At 38.7% G+C, this 18,403-nt stretch overlaps 1 protein-coding gene across 1 annotated transcript in view; it reads right to left on the minus strand.

Annotated features, from left to right (window-relative positions):
- The window catches only part of LOC138753503 (hemicentin-1-like), a 349,996-nt gene that overhangs the window by 285,446 nt on the left and 46,147 nt on the right, over positions 1-18,403 (minus strand). The window contains exons 5-9 of the mRNA XM_069916635.1: positions 10,507-10,678; positions 9,071-9,177; positions 8,548-8,668; positions 7,393-7,653; positions 6,196-6,340 (exon numbers count right to left, since the gene is read on the minus strand). Coding sequence (XP_069772736.1) covers positions 6,196-6,340; positions 7,393-7,653; positions 8,548-8,668; positions 9,071-9,177; positions 10,507-10,678 — 806 coding nt within the window. The remainder of the gene's footprint in view (positions 1-6,195; positions 6,341-7,392; positions 7,654-8,547; positions 8,669-9,070; positions 9,178-10,506; positions 10,679-18,403) is intronic.

Consider the following 18,403-nt stretch of genomic DNA (forward strand, 5'->3'; position numbering starts at 1 on the left):
CTAGGGATGTAAATGTGTTTCTTAAATGGGAAATGTGCATGTTTATTAAAAGGGAAATGCTTCTAAAAAGTGTAACGGATTGATGTTAGCCTTTAATTTGATGTTAAACTATATTTATTTTCTAAAAAGTCTTAATAAAGATAATTATAGAGTTAAAATATTGTATCTGTATTCTTAGTAAGTTAGCTGTGGGTTGGTTCAGGGTCACATACAGTTCACAGCACATTAGTAGAGAACCATTGTTTTCAGAGAAGACCGTTCATTCTTGGAGTCAATGCGTCTTGGACAGACAGAGCTAATGGATTTCAAGAGGGTCTTAATTATTCAAGAACTGGTGAGGAAGACATCAGAGGTTGTTATGGATATGGAATGATTTTGAAAAAAGAACAGAATTTTGGTAGAAATAAAACTGATGGTCATGTGGTTTCCAAGAATTGAGGATGACCTCATCCATGATGTAACAGTCACATGATTTGGAGAACTATATTCAGACATTTTGTTTTCAATTTTGGAACAATTAAGCTTAGAGTTCACAGAAATCAAAAAAAACCCTGTGACATACAGGGGTTGAAATCTTGTGAAAGATAAGGGTTGCGCTACAGTAACCAGAATTGGTGCTGTTTGTTGTATGTTACTCCTAGAAGAAGGGGAACACAGAATCCGTGATTTTTGAATTAATGAAGACCAATTTGCTGTCTCTTTGGAAAAGAGGACAGAGTTCTGGTGGGTCTATTTTTGTGTTTGACCATTTCATTTAACCCTTGTCTGGTTTGTGATTTCATTGTGAAAGAAGATAACCACATTTGTTTAACCCTTGTTTGGGTTTGTGAATTCATTGTGGAAGAAAATAGCCACATTCACTATCTTTGAGAAGAGGGCAGATTCTTTGTTTGAAAAAAAAACACATTGTGAGTAAAATAGGCCTGAAGATATAATGTTTAAAAGCACTTTATAATTATTTCTGAACTGAGAATTTAAGATATTTAAGCAAGACTAAAATGATGCAGAACTTTCAAAGACTACTTTTCAGAGCGGAACTTTGAATTATACACACACACACTTACATTTGCACAAAGTGGGGTTAAGTTTAGAGTTAAGTAAGAAATGCTATGTTTTTAATAGTTTAATAAAAACTATTATTTTGAATTTTCATTTATCTGGTGAATTTTCCATTGCTGTTCCTGTGTTCGTGGTAATAAAAACCATTTAGTCCCAAACATTAAAAGGGTTGTTAGTGCGAAACAAAAGGGAGATGTTTCTTAAAAGTGAAATGAAAAGGGAAAAATTTCTTAAAAGGGAAATGTCTCTTAAAATGGAAATGTTACAGGCATTTAAAAAAATTTGGAGGGGCTAATGGGACCTTCTGTTTTCTCCAGCTTAGATGTTCTTAAGAGAAAGATGGAGACCATCATTGACCCCACCTGAAATTAGTGAAATGGAATGAACAGTCTGCATGGGGAAACTACTTAAATTTATAACAATAATGTACTATGCACTCCAGAGCGAAAGTGCAGAACCAGGGTTGCAGAGGTCAAGGGAAAGATGGGAGTCGGACTTGGGTGTAGTGATTTCAGAAAGAAGTGGAGAAGATTGGTTTAAGGACAGCATAACATCAATTATAAATGCAAGATAAGGACTGGCTCAGTATAATTTTTTTACACCAATTGTACCTTACCCCACAGAAATTACATAGGTCAAAAGCTGAAATATCAGAGATATGTTTCAGATGTGGGACTGAGACAGGAACATTTTTGCATGCTATGTGGTCGAGCATGAAAGTGATTCCACTTTGGCAAGAAATCACAGAAACATTAACCAGGATAACAGGGAGTGGCCTTCATGGGCAGCCCAGAGCTATATCTATTAGGTAATTTTATGGAAATAAGCAACAAATTGAAGAAATATCATAAAAATAGCATTGGCTGTCGCAAAAAAAATGTATTGTGAACACTTGGAAGTCCGACTCCCCTCTACTTATAGTACAATGGACTGTGGAAATGAACAGCTGTAAACCTATGGAAAAAAAAAAAAAATCACATACAACTTAAAGATCAAATTTGCAAAGATCTCGCAGCCACACCTGGACCACATAGGGGCCCAGATAAAGATAAAAAAGAAAAAGGACTATAAATGCAACTATCATACATACATTTAATCATGGTTTCCCCAATTGTATTCTATATATTTAAAATATAAGTAAGCTCTAGCCTTGTGCGGTTCTGCATGTATGGAGTGGGGAGGGAGGGAGGGAATGCTTTGTTTTTGTTTGCTGTTGTTTGTAAGACAAAGTTTAATATATTGTGACATTGAAATTTTTATTATTTGTATTTTTGAAAAAAAATCAAAAATATTTTTAAAAAAAGGCTATAACACCCCACCATCCTGTTTCACAGATGAGGTGGTATGCTTTGGATCTTGGGCAGTTCTTTTCTGCCTCTACACTTTGGTCTTGCCATCACTATGATACAGGCTAATCTTGGTCTCATCTGTCACAAGACCTTTTTCCAGAATTCTGCAGACTCTTTGACATACTTCTTGACAAACTGTAATCTGGCCACTCTGTTTCTGTGGCCAACTAGTGGTTTGCATCTTGCAGTGTAGCCTCTGTATTTCTATTCATGAAATCTTCTGCGAACAGTCGTCATTGACACATCCACATTTTCCTCCTGAAGAGTGCTTCTGATCAGGTGTTTTTGGGGAATTTTCTTCATTATGATGAGAATTCTTCGGTCATCAGCAGTGGAGATCTTCCTTGGCCTACCAGTCCCTCTGTAATTACTGAGCTCACCAGTATGCTCTTTCTTCTTAATGATGTTCCAAACTGTTGATTTTGGTAATTCTCAGGTTTGGTCAATGTCTCTTTCTGTTTTAGTCTTGTTTTTCCACCTCATAATGGATTCTTTCACTTTCATTGGCACAACTCTGGTCCTCATATTCAAAAATGGCATCTACTTTGAAGTCTGTAGAGCAAAAGCTTAAAAGCAAACTCTCTTATACCTGCACTAACGAAGCAATTAAACATACCCGAGTACTCACAAATACCTATGAAGCCAAATGTCCCAAACATGTTGGTGCCCTTGCATGTTGGAACTATGTAATAAAAAGTGCTATGATTACTACACAGTCAAACCAAAGTGTATACAAATTACCTTGAATAAAATCTGGAAAGTGTACTTTAATCACATGTTTGATTACAAATTTAAAACTGTGGAGCATAGGGGCCTATAAAGGAAAAAATGTGTCTTTGTCCCAAACTTTATGGAGGGCACTGTATAAAGTTATGAGGAGACCAAAGAAAGTAAACGGAGAAGAACATTTCCCCTTAGGGGAAATTCCACTCAGGGAGAAGCAAGGCTCCGAAACTCATTGTTGGAAGACAAAGAAGAGGTGGAAATCTCATGAAATGATATGAGAATAACAACCTGTGTCTCAATGTGGACAAGACAAAAGGACCAGAGATGACTACCCTCCAGTGCACATTACTAGCTCAAGAGATTTAAAAAGTAAAGAGAACCAAGTTCTTTGGACGGCACTTAAAAAGTGACCTATCCTGGACTCGCAGCATCTCCTCACATGTCAGAAAGGTGCAACAGCAACTGCACGTCCTAAGAAGAGTGAGGTGGCCAAGACTACCACCCACCACCCTTTATACAGGAGCTCTATCGAAAAGATCCTGGTCAGCTGCATCACAGGGTAGTACAGTTGCTGTGGAGCATCAGATCAGAGGTCAGTGCACAGGACCATAAGAACAGCAGAGAGGATCACTAGGGTCTCCCTCCCCCATCCCACCCCCCACCATGAATGACTTGATTTACCTTGATCATGATCTAAAGGGGACACGCAAAATCATTGAGACTCCCTTCCATCCCACAGACTGCTGAATGGCTGATGAACTGCTCATACAAACCCTCCATGACTCTTCTATTTATTTAACAATAATATTTATTTATTTTAATATTTGTAGATACATACAGTGCATGTGTATCATTTGCCTGTACGTGTGGTATTCTGAACATATGCTTGCTTTGTGTTGCACTGAGGACTGGAGAATGCTCTTTCGTTAGGGTGTACTCATGTAATTGGATGATAAATAAACTTGATAAATTAAATAAGTAAGGAGAAGGTGACAAAGGTAAAAACCATCATCACTTTTACAATCTATCTGGAGGTGTGCTTGACTAGCTGTGACCTGCATTGCTGAGATGTTAGTGCTGGAAGGAAGGATTAGGCTGATAATGTTTGTCTAAATCAGCAGAAACATGAACAGCCTCCTTCTGTGATGGAAACGTCTTACGATTCAAGTGGTTCAGCAGGTAATCTGTACCGATGCTCCAGGGTTGCCCTGAGGGAGCTCTAGTTCTCTGATCAGTCACTTTTTGCTCGTTTCTGTTCAGCAATGAAAGATTCCTGGCACTATTTTCAAAGAGGAGCAGAGGAGTTAATATTCACTGCTCTAAGCACTCTCACTAAATCATTACCAAGTGGGTTTCTGAGGGAGACAGTCATGGTGTAATGAGATGCCATATTTATTCAGTACAACAGAAACTACTTGAAGGTTTTCAACCCAAAACATTGACAGCTCCCTCCCCACCCCTGCCCCCAACCCTCCCCCCCAATACTGGTCTACACATTGAGTCCTTCCTTCAGTTTGGTTTGGTGTTGTTCCACCATCTGCAAGTCCCTTGTGCCTTCACACTCCAAGCGTGACTCGTTAGTTACAAAGATGCTTTGGAAACTTCTGAAAGTCGTCTGAAAAGTGATGTTTTTTTTTCCCTTTGCATTGCTACTAGAGTCTCCCCAAAAGCCAGTTGAACTTTAGCCCTCCTTCCAAGTACTCATGCGCTTCCCACATGTGGAATCTCCAATTACTGCATGCTTGATGGTGCAACCTGGGGAAATTGACGAGAATGTGGAGAGAGTTTTAAAAAAAGAGGAGGGGGGATCTACGTGGGCTTATTGTAAATGGGTCAGGGCAGTCTTGGAGAGTGGCCAGACCTGGTTATGATGTCCTTCTCTATGACCAATGAATCCCTGAATCCAGCACTGTTCAACAACCTGCTGCCAATATACTGCTTCGATAGCTGGTGGACATGGCTGGGAGATCCCCAACACCTGATCATTGGTGCACTCCACTTATACAATTCCCAATTTTCATCACCTCACTACTGTGCCAAGGGCTCTGAGCTCTGAAAGTCATTCACTAAACCCTCTACCTCTGCTCTTCCTTAAGAGACTCCCATTTTTGACCAAGCTAGTGCTCATTTGTTCTCAAATTTCAAGTCTTCATTTGTTAAACATCGAGGCTCTAGAAAGACAATACATACTGCAAATATTAACTTGCCTATTTCAATGGTAAAGATTTTGCTCACCTTTCATACCTGTGGGAAATCTCCACCACCAACTTTGTCTGCCACAATACCAAATTGGAACCAACCACAAAGGAAAATATCAACAACAATTTCAGAATGGTTCCCCACATTATGTCAATGAGACAAGGAACCTCAGGGCAAACCATTCCTCAATTCATCCCTCCTGCACCTCCAACCAGGATATAGAACATATAAAAATACAGTACAGGCCCTTCAGCCCACAATGTTGTACTGATCTCTGCAAACCTACTGCACAATATTCTATTTTGCTCCCTACCTCACACCCACAGACCTCTATTTTTCTTGCTTCCAGGTGAGCATCTAGGAGTCGTTTGAATGTCATTATTAGAGTTGTCTTTACCACCACCCCTTGCAATGCATCCCAGGTATCCCACCCACCACTCTCTGAGCCCAATCTCCTCTGTCTCTCTCTCTCTGGCTCAGTTGATAACATGCTGCCTGGTGTGATGGTGGCACAGGAAGATGCCAGTGCACCATAGCTCACAACCCAAACCTCAGCTGAGGCAATGCAGAGCTTCCGCAGAGATTCAGCACCCATAGCAGAAATACAGCTACAAATCTGCCAGTGCATCTGGATGGGGCTTGCACCTGGAGAAGCTAAACAAGCACGTGCCAGGAAGACAACAATGACCATCTCCCACAACCTGTTCCCAACATTCCCCACTTGGACCTCCACAGTTAAATATTCACTTGGCTGTGATGCCAGAGAATTGGATAATTTGGTGGAACTGAAGGTCAGAGAATGTCAGAAGATCAGGAGAGGAAAAGTATGTCAGGGCTTCCCATTCCCTCCCCACCTACTCACTCAAATTGTCGGTCTGGTTGAACCTTGGTCCCTCTTCGGACGAGCCGTAGGGTAAATGGAATTGGACTCTCCACAGAGCAGGAAATCGATGCAGACTGCTGGTAGAAAGAGTGGGTTTGCCTAGGCATGCTCACTTCTGGAGGCCCTATATTAAACATATAAATACCTAAACATTAGTTCTCTGCCTCTTAAAGTAACCTTGCATTGCTTTCCTTTTCTCAGCCATTTTTTATCTTCTCAATACAACAATATGAATTCATTTTCTTTATTAAATCATTCACTTTCCAAGATGCTGAATTTCCTTTGGCATCTCAAACCTGTGGCAAGACAAGGCAATGAAGGCACATCACAGTCACCTAAAGAGACCTTCTATGGTTCAGGAATATCTTTCCTGAGCCACTTCATTGCATCAAATTGCCTTGGGATAAATGGTATTGGGTGTGAGGTTGGAGAAAAGTAGATTATTATGGAGTATGTTTACATAGGTCAGCAGAACATCATAGGCTGAAGAGCCTGTACTGAACTATAATGTTCTATGTTCTATGATTTACTAAAGTACAGTAGAATAAGAGGGGATCACATTATAATAATTTTAAGACACTGAGAGGGTTTGGCAGGGTGTTGCTGAGTGGCCAATTCTCCTGTCCGGATATTCTTCATCTAAAAGGGTTAGTCTCATATTAAGAAATGGCTCGTTTAGGACATAAAGAGAATTTTCTTTACATCCAGCTGAAAATCTTAGAATCATTAGTGCATGTGGATTCCTGATCATACTCAGGACTGAGAATTATAGATCTTTAAACAATGATGGAATCGAGGGATATAAGGTTGAGGGGGGAAAATGGATGAGGAATATATTCAGCCAAGTCCTTAATAAATGGCAGAGAATGCTCAAGAAGTCATTCAGCCGGGTCTGTTCTCTTAGCTGCAAGGACGAGATCTTGAAGCATTATTTCATAAACAAGCAAAGTTAATTTGAGTGATATCATGGCCTATATTTTTCTCTCTCAAACAACAGCAATTTCTTTGATTAACAGCTCATTTATTTCATTACAACTTGATTTAAAAAATGATGAATATTGACTGCATTGACTGATCACCCAAGGATGTAGAAAGCTTAATATAAATGCCCGTCTTCCATGACCACACTCCCCCACACATTCCCCTACCTTCCTCAAAGTGCCAAGGTTTTCTTACCAGGGACAAGGCTTGTATAAGATACGCTGGACAGGCGCTGAAAACGGTAACCGTTCCTGTCACGTCCCGTCACCTTCAGGAAGAAGCTCTCACTGGGCGGCAAAGTCTCTGGAACTTCCCACACATTGGCACTGTGGCCAGAATGGGGTCTGACGGGAAAATTCTCCAGTGATTGCCCTGAAGTAGTGAGGAACTCCAAATAATCCAGCTGTCCTGGAGGCTGCAGACCGGAGCACTTCAACAATATGTGGGTGGAAATGCCTAGGAAGCAGGAGAATGCAACAATTTGTCAAGGATAAAGTCTATAGGACTCAAGCAAAACCAAATACTGCAAATATATTACTATGACAACACTGGAATATTTACAATCTCAATAAAACACAGAGCCATGCAGCAAAGAAATTGGAATTTTTGTCCGCATCAAGAAACTTCTGCACTAATCCTATTACAAGCAATTCAAGTGCTTGTCCAGATACTCCTGCAATGTTACAAGAGACATATCAATCAAGCAGAGCATTCCAGATTCCAACCAGGTGAAAATATCTTTCCTTAGACCCTCTCTTTACTTCCCTCCACTTACTGTAAATCTAACCCTTCCAGATTTAGACACCTCTGGTCTGGGGAAAAGTGTCTTGCTACTTTCCCAATCCACACCCCTCAATTTTGTATACCTCAATCACAATGCCCCCACAGCCTTTTCCACTTTAAGGTAAACAAACCCAGCCTCCCAGTCTGTCCTTATTAGCAAAGCATTCCATCCCAGACAATGTCCTGGACAATATCCCCTGCATGGTAAGGGAACAAACCACAAACATATGACATGCTGAAAGCATTTTATCCCTTAAGAGTGCATAATATTTCCTGAATATTAACCCTGTAAATTATTTTTGAAACATTGCTGCAAAATGCCTTGGGCTGTTCCAAGTATCCCTCATTCTTCCAATTTGGATGAATAAAACTCATTAAATCTACAAGGTTCTGATACAGATTGGCCCAGGACCATCCAACCTACCTATATACCGTTATTTTTATACCCAGATTTTTGAGCCAAGATTAACCTCAAATACTGACTGGGCATATTATCTTTGTCCCAGTACTTTTCACCCATCCAGGTAGGAGGCCCCGGGGAGACAGGTGGCATTTCCAGTCAACTACCTTGAATTGGACGCTCAATCGTTCTGCTGAAGTCTGAAGTGGGTTTTGTAGAAAATCCAGCCCGGAAATCAAGGTTGCTGACTCCTGAGACCCGTACAGAATGGCGTCCAATGCTGCGGAGCTTAACAAAGATGAGGTTTGGTCATGACTCACTCAGTGAATGTTAGTGATGCAAAACAACAACGGTGACAGTAGGAAAAGTCCAACCAGACTTGTATCGAATAAAAGCTTCACCACAATGTGCACAACACAGTCAAAGCTGAATGAGTAGGAATGAAATAGCATATTCCTCCAACTATCTGATTGTGGCCACATGAAATTTAAGATATTAGAAATTGTTGGAATGGAAAAGTAGGGAAGATCATTTTAAAAGGTATTATACTGCCTCGTTCATTCTTAGAAAGAATGCTTCTTCGTTTCTACCCAATATACACAAGTAAAGAGAGGAGAACATACTACAAGCTTGTCATTGATAAAAAGGGAGGCAAGATTAGACCAAGGCAAAATCAACACAAGGCCTTACCTTGATTGTCCACATTCCTGGTTGTGGGCTCTTGACATTGACAACTCGAGCTGAGTTTGGAATATACAACAGTTCATTCAAACCCATTCCTCTCCACAAGATCTGGCCTGAAAGGAACCAAAAAGATGAATTATTGTCCAACTTGCTTCCCAAATGAGATGCTGCCAACAGAACCTTTGTCCACTCAGAGAAAAGACTCCCAACCTTTTACCACTATGAATAATTCAAAGGTCACCAATGTTCCAAGTTCTGAGTAAACCCGACACCTCAGTTCTACCCAAAAGTTGGTTTAATCCAATCTATTCAAATCAACGTGGATGTGGAGTGAAATGACCGGCCTGGTGAATAACCTTTCAAATAATGGAAGGAAAATAATCTCCGAGGATAGGGGAAGGGTAGGGAAATGGGACTGAATGGGCCTCTTTCTACACATCCCTGATCAATGTTCCTTCTAATTTTTAGTAGTCAGTGAGCACAAAAACCTTCTGTTGTGCAATTTTTTTTCCTGTGGCAAAGTACGTGCACACTGAATGCTTGTGCAAATGTAAACTTGAAATTGTTTCAAGATAATTTTGGTACAGACTATTCTTCATGGCTAATAAAACTGTATTGGCATGTTTTAATATAAAACAAGTATGATTGCATTCTCAGAAGTAACGTATTTATTCTACACTTTGGACTACTTTGTTCAGTTTACTGTTCCATTAAAGAAAACATCAAGGAGTATTTCTTATTTTTATGTGAAGCAATGTCGAAATAATTTAATAACAAAAACACCCATCAATTCACAGATTATTATTATTAAAGTTCCTGGAAATGGTTAAATCAAAGCTCATTCAATTACAAAGCTAGTTGACAAACTCTCCAGATGCTTAATGTAAACATTTTCACACATAGCACAGTTTATGTAGGTTTACGAAATATTTGACATAAAACTGCACAGAATAACATACATATTTAAGTCACTCAGTTATTTTTCTCTCTCCTGCCTTTAGTACTTACCCATGCTTTGTAAACTCTATCTAGACTAATAGAACTTACATCTAATAGATAGTTTTTGATTCTCATTAGCAAATCCAAATGACATTCACCTAAACGGTTCCTCAGCTTGTTTTTGAGTTGATTCATTAGGCTAAAACCTCACTCACAGTCCGCTCTCGATGCAAGAAAGGTTCCCCCAATCAGGTAACTCAACTTTTGTGCGCACAATTCCCTTTGTGTGCTGGTTGCAAAATGTGTGAGTGTGCGCGCATGCGCACAACTTCGAGGGAACAGTGGCCCTGACACTTTCAGCCCATTCATTTAGCACTGATTCAAGCTAGAGATCCATTTCCCACTCCCTCCTAGTCACACTCGTTGCATAAATAATACATGAAGAAGCCTTGTAAATAGGAGGTCCATCAATTCACAATAGCACAGGTTCCTCAATGGCTTACCAGAGGGATCTCGGATTTCGATGGCGGGGGCAGATCCACTCAGGGAAATAGTGACTTCTTTCAGACTTGGGTCAAAAGGCACCTGCCAGACATGCTCCTCCCTCTGCCTGTGGTTTGTGGACACAAGGTGGACTTTAGAGGCCTGGATGGTTTCTTCTACCCACTTCAGCACCTGGAATAGCAAAAAAATCAGTAGTGGAGCTGATTTGCTCTCTTCACCCACACCCAACATGAACACCATCACACCCTCCTCCCACAACCACCCTCCCCAGCTCTCATTTTCTTGCCACATTTCTAAGAGCCAATGTGCTATTTTGGAACAGGTTTAAAGGGTGACACACAGGAGACTCCAGATGGTGGAATCTGGAGCATCAAACAATCTGCAGCAGGAACTTGGAAGGTAGAGCAGCGGCAGTAGGAGAAAAACAGCGGTCAATGTTTCAGGTTGGACCACTTCATCATTCATCAAGATGTTCCGGCCAAAAACACTGACCAATCCACTTCTCCTACCCATTCTCAACACCCTGAGTTCGACCAGCAGATTGTTTGTTGCTCAGGGTTAAAGAGTGCTCTTTTAATGCACATCCCATCATATATCTAGGCCTTATTTGTGAACCAGTGCTGACAGCCATCAGCTATCAGCAAAACCACATAATTTTGAACTGTTCATCTGAGAGAATGATAATCTATACAGATAAAATTATTGTTTAAGGTTGGAAATATTGGTAACAAATAGTAATGACTCAGTACACCTTTAAAAATACTGTGACAGATTATGTTGTATTTTATATTGCATATTGATATGTTTTAAAGAAGATAAATTGTGGCAGGTTTTTAGAGTAGGTCACATATGAACACTTGAAAACAGATCTCATTTACAATACTGGAGCTCTGCTCAAGCCAGACAGTGCGGCTCTGAGGGCTTATGCAAAAGCTTTGGAGAATGGCGAAAGAGACTTCACTAATGGATTGTTGTTTTAAAAAGCAAAACATGAAAGAACTCAGAGGATTAGGTTCAGAGTGACAGGCTGTCTGAGTGCAGTTAGCTGTTCTAAGAGGGTCATGTGGCTTTGCAAGCAGAGAGAGTCAAACAGGCTTTTCTCTGAGTGAGATAGTTCTACAGTTCAACAGCAGCAGCTGGGACTGGAACAGGACAAACTGGCAAGCTTGTGGAAAACCCCCATTTTGAAGATGGGTTGTGAGTTCTTAGTTCAGCCTGTCAAAGCCCTTGTGGTCCATACAAGAGGAGAGGAATGGATGCCTAATGTTTCACTTGAAATAAGAGACACAACAAGGATCTCTGTGGTGACCTGAAAGAAAGAGGTCGTCATCTGGAAACCATAATGGGGAAAGTTTCTTTGGCAAGACACTGACATGACTGATTACAAGGAATCAGTTTGTGTCCAGTGACCAACAAATCTCTCTCTGAAAACCAACAAGAACCTTCCTGAGCCGTAACCATTTACCTTTCAGGCTCCAAAGCCTGATGAACTTCCTCAGTGCACAGTATAAAAACTGCCTTCAACCAGTGAACTTGGAGGAGTGAAAAAGTGAGATTAGAGTGTGAATCAACTTATACACACATTACATACACGTACGCTTAGAATTATAAAGGGATCAAGTTAGGTTAAGTAAGTTCACAGTGATAAGTTAGAGTTTGATCCTATTTTCATGCTTAAAGATAATTAAAAGCAATTTTTGTTTAAGTAACCAATTGTCATGGTGAATTTCTGTTGCTGCTGGGTTTTGGGGTCCTCTGGATCGTAACAATACAGCTCACCTTAAGAAAGGCAGACCAGGGAGGAATCACATGATGGAGTAGTGGCCAGTAGGAGAATATCAACCCTCTCCAGAAAAGAAGAAATAAAGTGAAGAAAACACAAAGTTCAAGAAACACAAAACACAAGTAAAAGATAAAGTTGTGGAGAAAAGAAAGAAAATGGCACCCAAGAAGGAAAAAGTAAAAACAATGGGAAAAAAAGAAGAAAAGATGCCGGAAGAGAAAGGAGAAGGCCTTACCTGCATGAAGAAACAGGGAGCCATCATGGAGAAAATAGCCCGCTCCCCAAGGTTGGTGATGACCCCAAAGAGTCGCAACCTCCTGACTGCTGGACTGCAAAAATGGCTCTCTGAGCCAAACAGAAGTGCGCAACTGTGCATGCGCAATGCCCACAATAAGGAAAAAGAAAACACCGACGGAAGGGGGGCCCAGCTGAGGAGTGAGCTAACACAGCATGACCAGCTGAGAAATGCCCGACACCAGGGCTCTCAGCTGGAAGAGGAGGAAAGCGACAGGAAAGGGAGTGATAGGAAAGAAGAACAGCAACAGGAGGCCCAACAGATAACTAGCCCAGAAGAAGAGGACCAACAGCAAGAAGCAATGCAAAAAAACACCCAGCAAAATGAGGCAAGCAGCTCAACAAGAAAGTCAGAAGAGACACAAATACAAGGAAGAGAAGTAGAAGACACAAACACAGGTGCAGACACAGAAGAAGAGGAAGAAGAACAAGCTCTGCACAGAGGAATAGAAGATAAAATAGATGGACAGTATATAGATAAAAAAAAATTTCAAGAACAAATGAGAGCATTAAAAGAATGGTTGACATTAGAATTTAGTGAAATGAAAAGTACAGAAGAAAAAATGAGTAGAATAGAGCTGGTCATAGCAGATGTAGGGAAAAGATTAGAAAATGTGGAAGAACGAGAAACGGCTGTAGAAATGGAAGTGAATGACTTAAGAAAAAAATTGGAAGAAAGTGACAAAAATGTTAAAGAGTCACAAGAATTGTTAGCTCAGAAAATTGATATAATGGAAAATCTATAGTAGGCGAAACAACATAAAGATAGTGGGGGTAAAGGAAGATGAAGAAAGCACAAATATGAAAGAATTTATAAAAGAATGGATCCCAAAGGTCCTGGGAATGACAGAAATACAGGAAGGAATGGAAATAGAAAGGGCACACAGAACACTAACTCCGAAACCACAAACACAGCAAAAACAAAGATCCATTTTAGTAAAATTTCTGAGATACACGACAAGAGAAAATATACTGGAGAGGGCAAGGAATAAAATTAGAGAAGACAAAAAACCATTGGAATACAAGGGTCAAAAAATATTTTTTTACCCAGACATAAGTTTTGAACTCTTAAAGAGAGGAAGGAGTTTAACACAGCAAAATCGATCCCATGGAAAAAAGGCTATAAATTTATGTTAAGATATCCAGCTATGCTTAAAATATTTATCCCAAGGGAGCAAAACAGACTGCTTTCGGATCTGGAGAAAGCACAAGAATTTGCAGAACGCCTGCAGGACAGAAGGAGAGATTAAGAGATGTAACAAGAACGAAGAATGATGACAAACTACATATAAAGATGTAAAAATAATGTATAACTAAGAACTAAAGAAGGGAAAGAAAAGAAAAGAAAAGAAAGGAAGTAAAGAGAGGAAGAGGGTGAGCTTTGTTAAATGTGAAGATAAAAGTCTTTTCTGGAGGGGGTTGGGTGGGAGAGACTAACAGTCACTGCAAAATCAGTTGACGCTTGTGAGCGGGTTCGCAATCCAAATGGAGAGGGGAGTTGTGGTTGCCCGGCAAGGGACAAGGGTCAACTCAGAGAGGTGGGGGGTGACACTTGGGGTTAAGGGAATTTTAGATGTGGGAGTTGTTGAACTATTTTATATTTTAGAAGTGTTGTCATACATTGAGTTCAAAAAGCAAAAACTAAGAGATGAAAATGGGGAAAAGAGGGATGGTGGTGGTGAGGAAGCGGAAATGAGGTGTAAACAGAATATGAGATGGCCATGTTGAACTATATGACTATAAATATTAATGGAATACATAACTAAATTAAAAGGAAGAGGCTATTAAATTTACTGAAAAAAGAAAAAAATAGATATAGCATTTATGCAGGAAACGCATCTAACTGAAGTGGAACATAATAAATTAAGGAGAGACTGGTTAGGACACGTAACGGCAGCATCATATAATTCAAAAGCCAGAGGTGTAGCTATATTAATTAATAAAAATATACCAATCAAAATGGAGGAGGAAATAATAGATCCAGCAGGGAGGTATGTAATGATAAAGTGTCAGATATATTCAGAATTCTGGAATTTGATCAATATATATGCACCTAATGAAGAGGATCAAAAGTTTATGCAAGATTTTTTTTGAAGATTGTAGATACGCAGGGGAATATATTGATAGGAGGGGATTTTAACCTTAATTTGGACCCAAATTTGGATAAAACTGGACAAAAGGCTAGCAAAAAGAATAAAGTGGCCAAAGTTATGGTTAAATTAATGCAGGAAATGAAACTTATGGATATATGGAGGAGGCAGCACCCAAGGGAGAAGGAATACTCATATTATTCGAGTGGGCATAACACATACTCAAGGATTTATATGTTTTTGTTGGCAGTCCATATTCAAGGGAGAGTTAGGAAAACTGAATATAAAGCTAGATTGCTATCTGATCACTCACCCTGTTATTAGCAATAGAACTGGAGGACATCCCACCGAGAACATATAGATGGTGATTAAATTCTATGCTACTTAAAAGAAAGGAATTTATTGAACATCAAATTAAAATGTACTTTGAAATAAATACGGAATCAGTGAAGACAAATTTATATTATGGGATGCAATGAAAGCTTTCATTAGAGGGCAGATAATAAGTTATGTAACTAAGATGAAAAAGGACTACAATTGGGAAATAGAACAGTTGGAAAGGGAAATAGTAAGTACAGAAAAATAACTAACAACAAGGGAAGTTATAACAAAAAGAAGTTAAGGACAAAAAAAATATGAAACATTACAAACATACAAGGTGGAGAAGAACATAATGAAAATAAAGCAAAAGTATTACGAGTTAGGAGAAAAAAAACACACAAAATATTAGCCTGGCAACTTAAAACAGAGCAAGCTAAAAGAACTGTATTGGCATCAAGGAAAAAGGACAAACAAATTACATATAATCCAATGGAGATTGATGAGAACTTTAAGGAATTTTATGTACAATTATACCAAACTGAGAACGAGGGGAAAGAAGACAAAATAGAAAGTTTTTAGCTAAAACTGAACTGCCAAAATTGCAGGAAGAGGAGCAAAACAAGTTGATAAAACCATTTGAAATAGAGGAAATACAGGATATATTAAAAAAGCTGGTGAACAATAAAATGCCCGGAGAGGATGGATTCCCAATAGAATTCTATAAAACATTTAAAGAATTATTAATTCCTCCTCTCCTGGAAGTAATGAACCAGATAGAAGAAACACAAAACTTGGCAGATTCATGTAAAACAGCAATAAATACAGTAATGCCAAAGACAGGGAAGGATCCATTAACACCAGCATCATGTAGACCAATATAACCATATAACCATTTACGGAGCGGAAACAGGCCATGTTGGCCTTTCGAGTCCACATCAGTTCACTAATTTTGTGTGCCCTCTTCAGGCATTGGTCCTTGTGTCTGTGGGTTTCCTCTGGTTGCCTCACACAAATGGGGGATTTGGGCAGCACAGCCTGTTACTGTGCTGTATGTGTAATTATTAAATTCCAAACTGACCTTGAGTGGTCCCATTCCCTCTCTGGTTTTCCATGAGGGTATAAAATGCATTGGGACTCTCCCTACTCCCACTCGCCAAGGCCTCTTTTCACCTTCCCAATATGTCAGATTATAAGATAATAACAAAATTATTAGCAAACAGATTGGCTGACTGTGTACTAAAAATAGTAAAACAAGATCAAACTGGATTTATTAAAAGACGAACAGCGGATAATGTCTGTAAGTTCATTAATTTAATTCATGCAGTTCAAGGAAATAAGATACCAACAGTGGCTGTTGCTCTAGATGCAGAAAAAGCCTTTGACAGGGTAGAATGGAATTATTTATTCACAGAATTAAAGAGGTTCAACCTACCAGAAAAATATATTAATTGGATTAAAGCATTATATGCACCATTGGCGAAGGTGACAGTATATGGATATGTATCGAACCAATTTAAATTAAGTAGGTCAACTAGGCAGGGATGTCCACTATCTCGCTCACTGTTCGCTTTAGCAATAGAACCATTGGCAGAACTGATAAGAACAGAAAATAAAATTAAAGGGATAAAAATAAAGGAGAAGGAGTATAAAATCAGTTTATTTGCAAATGACATCATAGTATACCTAACAGAACCAGAAATATCAATGAAAGAACTACATAGGGATACAAGATCAACGCAAATAAAAGTGAAGCGATGCCAATGAGTAATGCAGATTACACAGAATTTTAAAAAGAATCATCATTTAAATGGCAAACACAAACAATCCGATACCTAGGTATTAGATTAGTTAATAATTTAAGCCACCTATACAAATTAAATTATCAGCCATTAATGAAGAAATTACAGGAAGACTTAGAACATTGGAAAGAATTGCCACTAACATTGATAGGGGGTGGGGGGTAAATTGCATTAAAATGAATGTCTTCCCAAGGATACAATACTTATTTCCATCATTACCAATTCCCTTAACAGAGAAATTCTTCAATGAACTAAAGAGAATAATAGTGAAATTCTTATGAAAAAAGGGGAACCGAGGATAGCGTTAGATAAATTAACAGAGTGGTTTTAACAAGGTGGTTTGCAGTTACCAAACTTTAAAAATTATTATAGAGCAGCAAAATTAAGGTATTTATCTGATTTTTAATCAGACAAAGGAAAAACCAGATTGGACTAAGATAGAGCTAGATAAAATAGAGAAGGTACCGGAACATATACTTTATAAGTGGGATGAAAAACAGGTGCAATATAAAAGTTCACTAGTACTTCATCATTTACTCAATATATGGAAGGAGATTCACTTAGAAAGGGAAAAAACAAATTACCAACTACCAAAATTATTACTGACGCAAAATCAACTAATCCCTTTCACAATAGATAACCTTTCCTTTAGAGAATGGGAGAGAAAAGGAATTAAAAGAATAGAAAATTGTTATTTGGGAAATAATTTATTAACATTTGAACAAATGAAGTACAAATATGGAATAACTCATGGTATCAACTGAAAGCCTACTTAAAGGACAAATTGGGAAGCAGACAGATTATCAGAAGGAAGCAGAAATATGTGATTACAGAAACAACAATAATAAAAAGATTTATAACAAACATGTACATCAGGCTGCAAGAGAAGGAAAATGATAAAATAAGCTATAAACCCAAACAAAAGTGGGAAAAAGATTTAAACTTAAAGTAAAACATGAAATATGGGAAAGGTTATGCTCTGGAACTATGAAGAATATAATAAACACAAGGTTACGCACGATACAATATAATTGGTCACACAGGTTATATATCACTCCTCAAAAGTTTTTAAAAAAATGGGATCCATCATTATCAGATAGATGTTTTCGCTGTAAGAAGGAAATGGGAACAACAGTACATGCAATTTGGGCATGTGAGAAAATGAGAAAGTTTTGGGAAGATCTAAACCAGGTATTAAATAAAATCACAAAAAGCAACATACCAAAAAATCCAGAGATCTTTTATCTAAGTAATATAAGAAGCAAAGAATTAAGCCTCAAACTGGATGAAGCGCAAAAAAGATTTATTACGATAGCCTTAGCTGTAGCAAAAAAATGTATAATGTCAACTTGGAAATCAGAAGAGAGCCTGAGAGTACAGCAATGGTACATAGAAATGAATAAACGTATTCCATTGGAAAAAATAACATATAATTTAAAAAATAAAGTCACATTATGTGAACAAATTTGGGAACCGTAGATGGAACACAGAGAGGGCCTACCACGGACCTCCATCCCCTAAAATGATAAAGTGATAAGAAGACAAAATTACTTGATCCAGTGTGCAAAAGTAGATGACACAATTTTCTTGTTTATTTTAATTGTGTAAT

The sequence above is a fragment of the Narcine bancroftii genome, chromosome 1, assembly GCF_036971445.1.
Source record: "Narcine bancroftii isolate sNarBan1 chromosome 1, sNarBan1.hap1, whole genome shotgun sequence".
NCBI classification, from domain to species: domain Eukaryota; kingdom Metazoa; phylum Chordata; class Chondrichthyes; order Torpediniformes; family Narcinidae; genus Narcine; species Narcine bancroftii.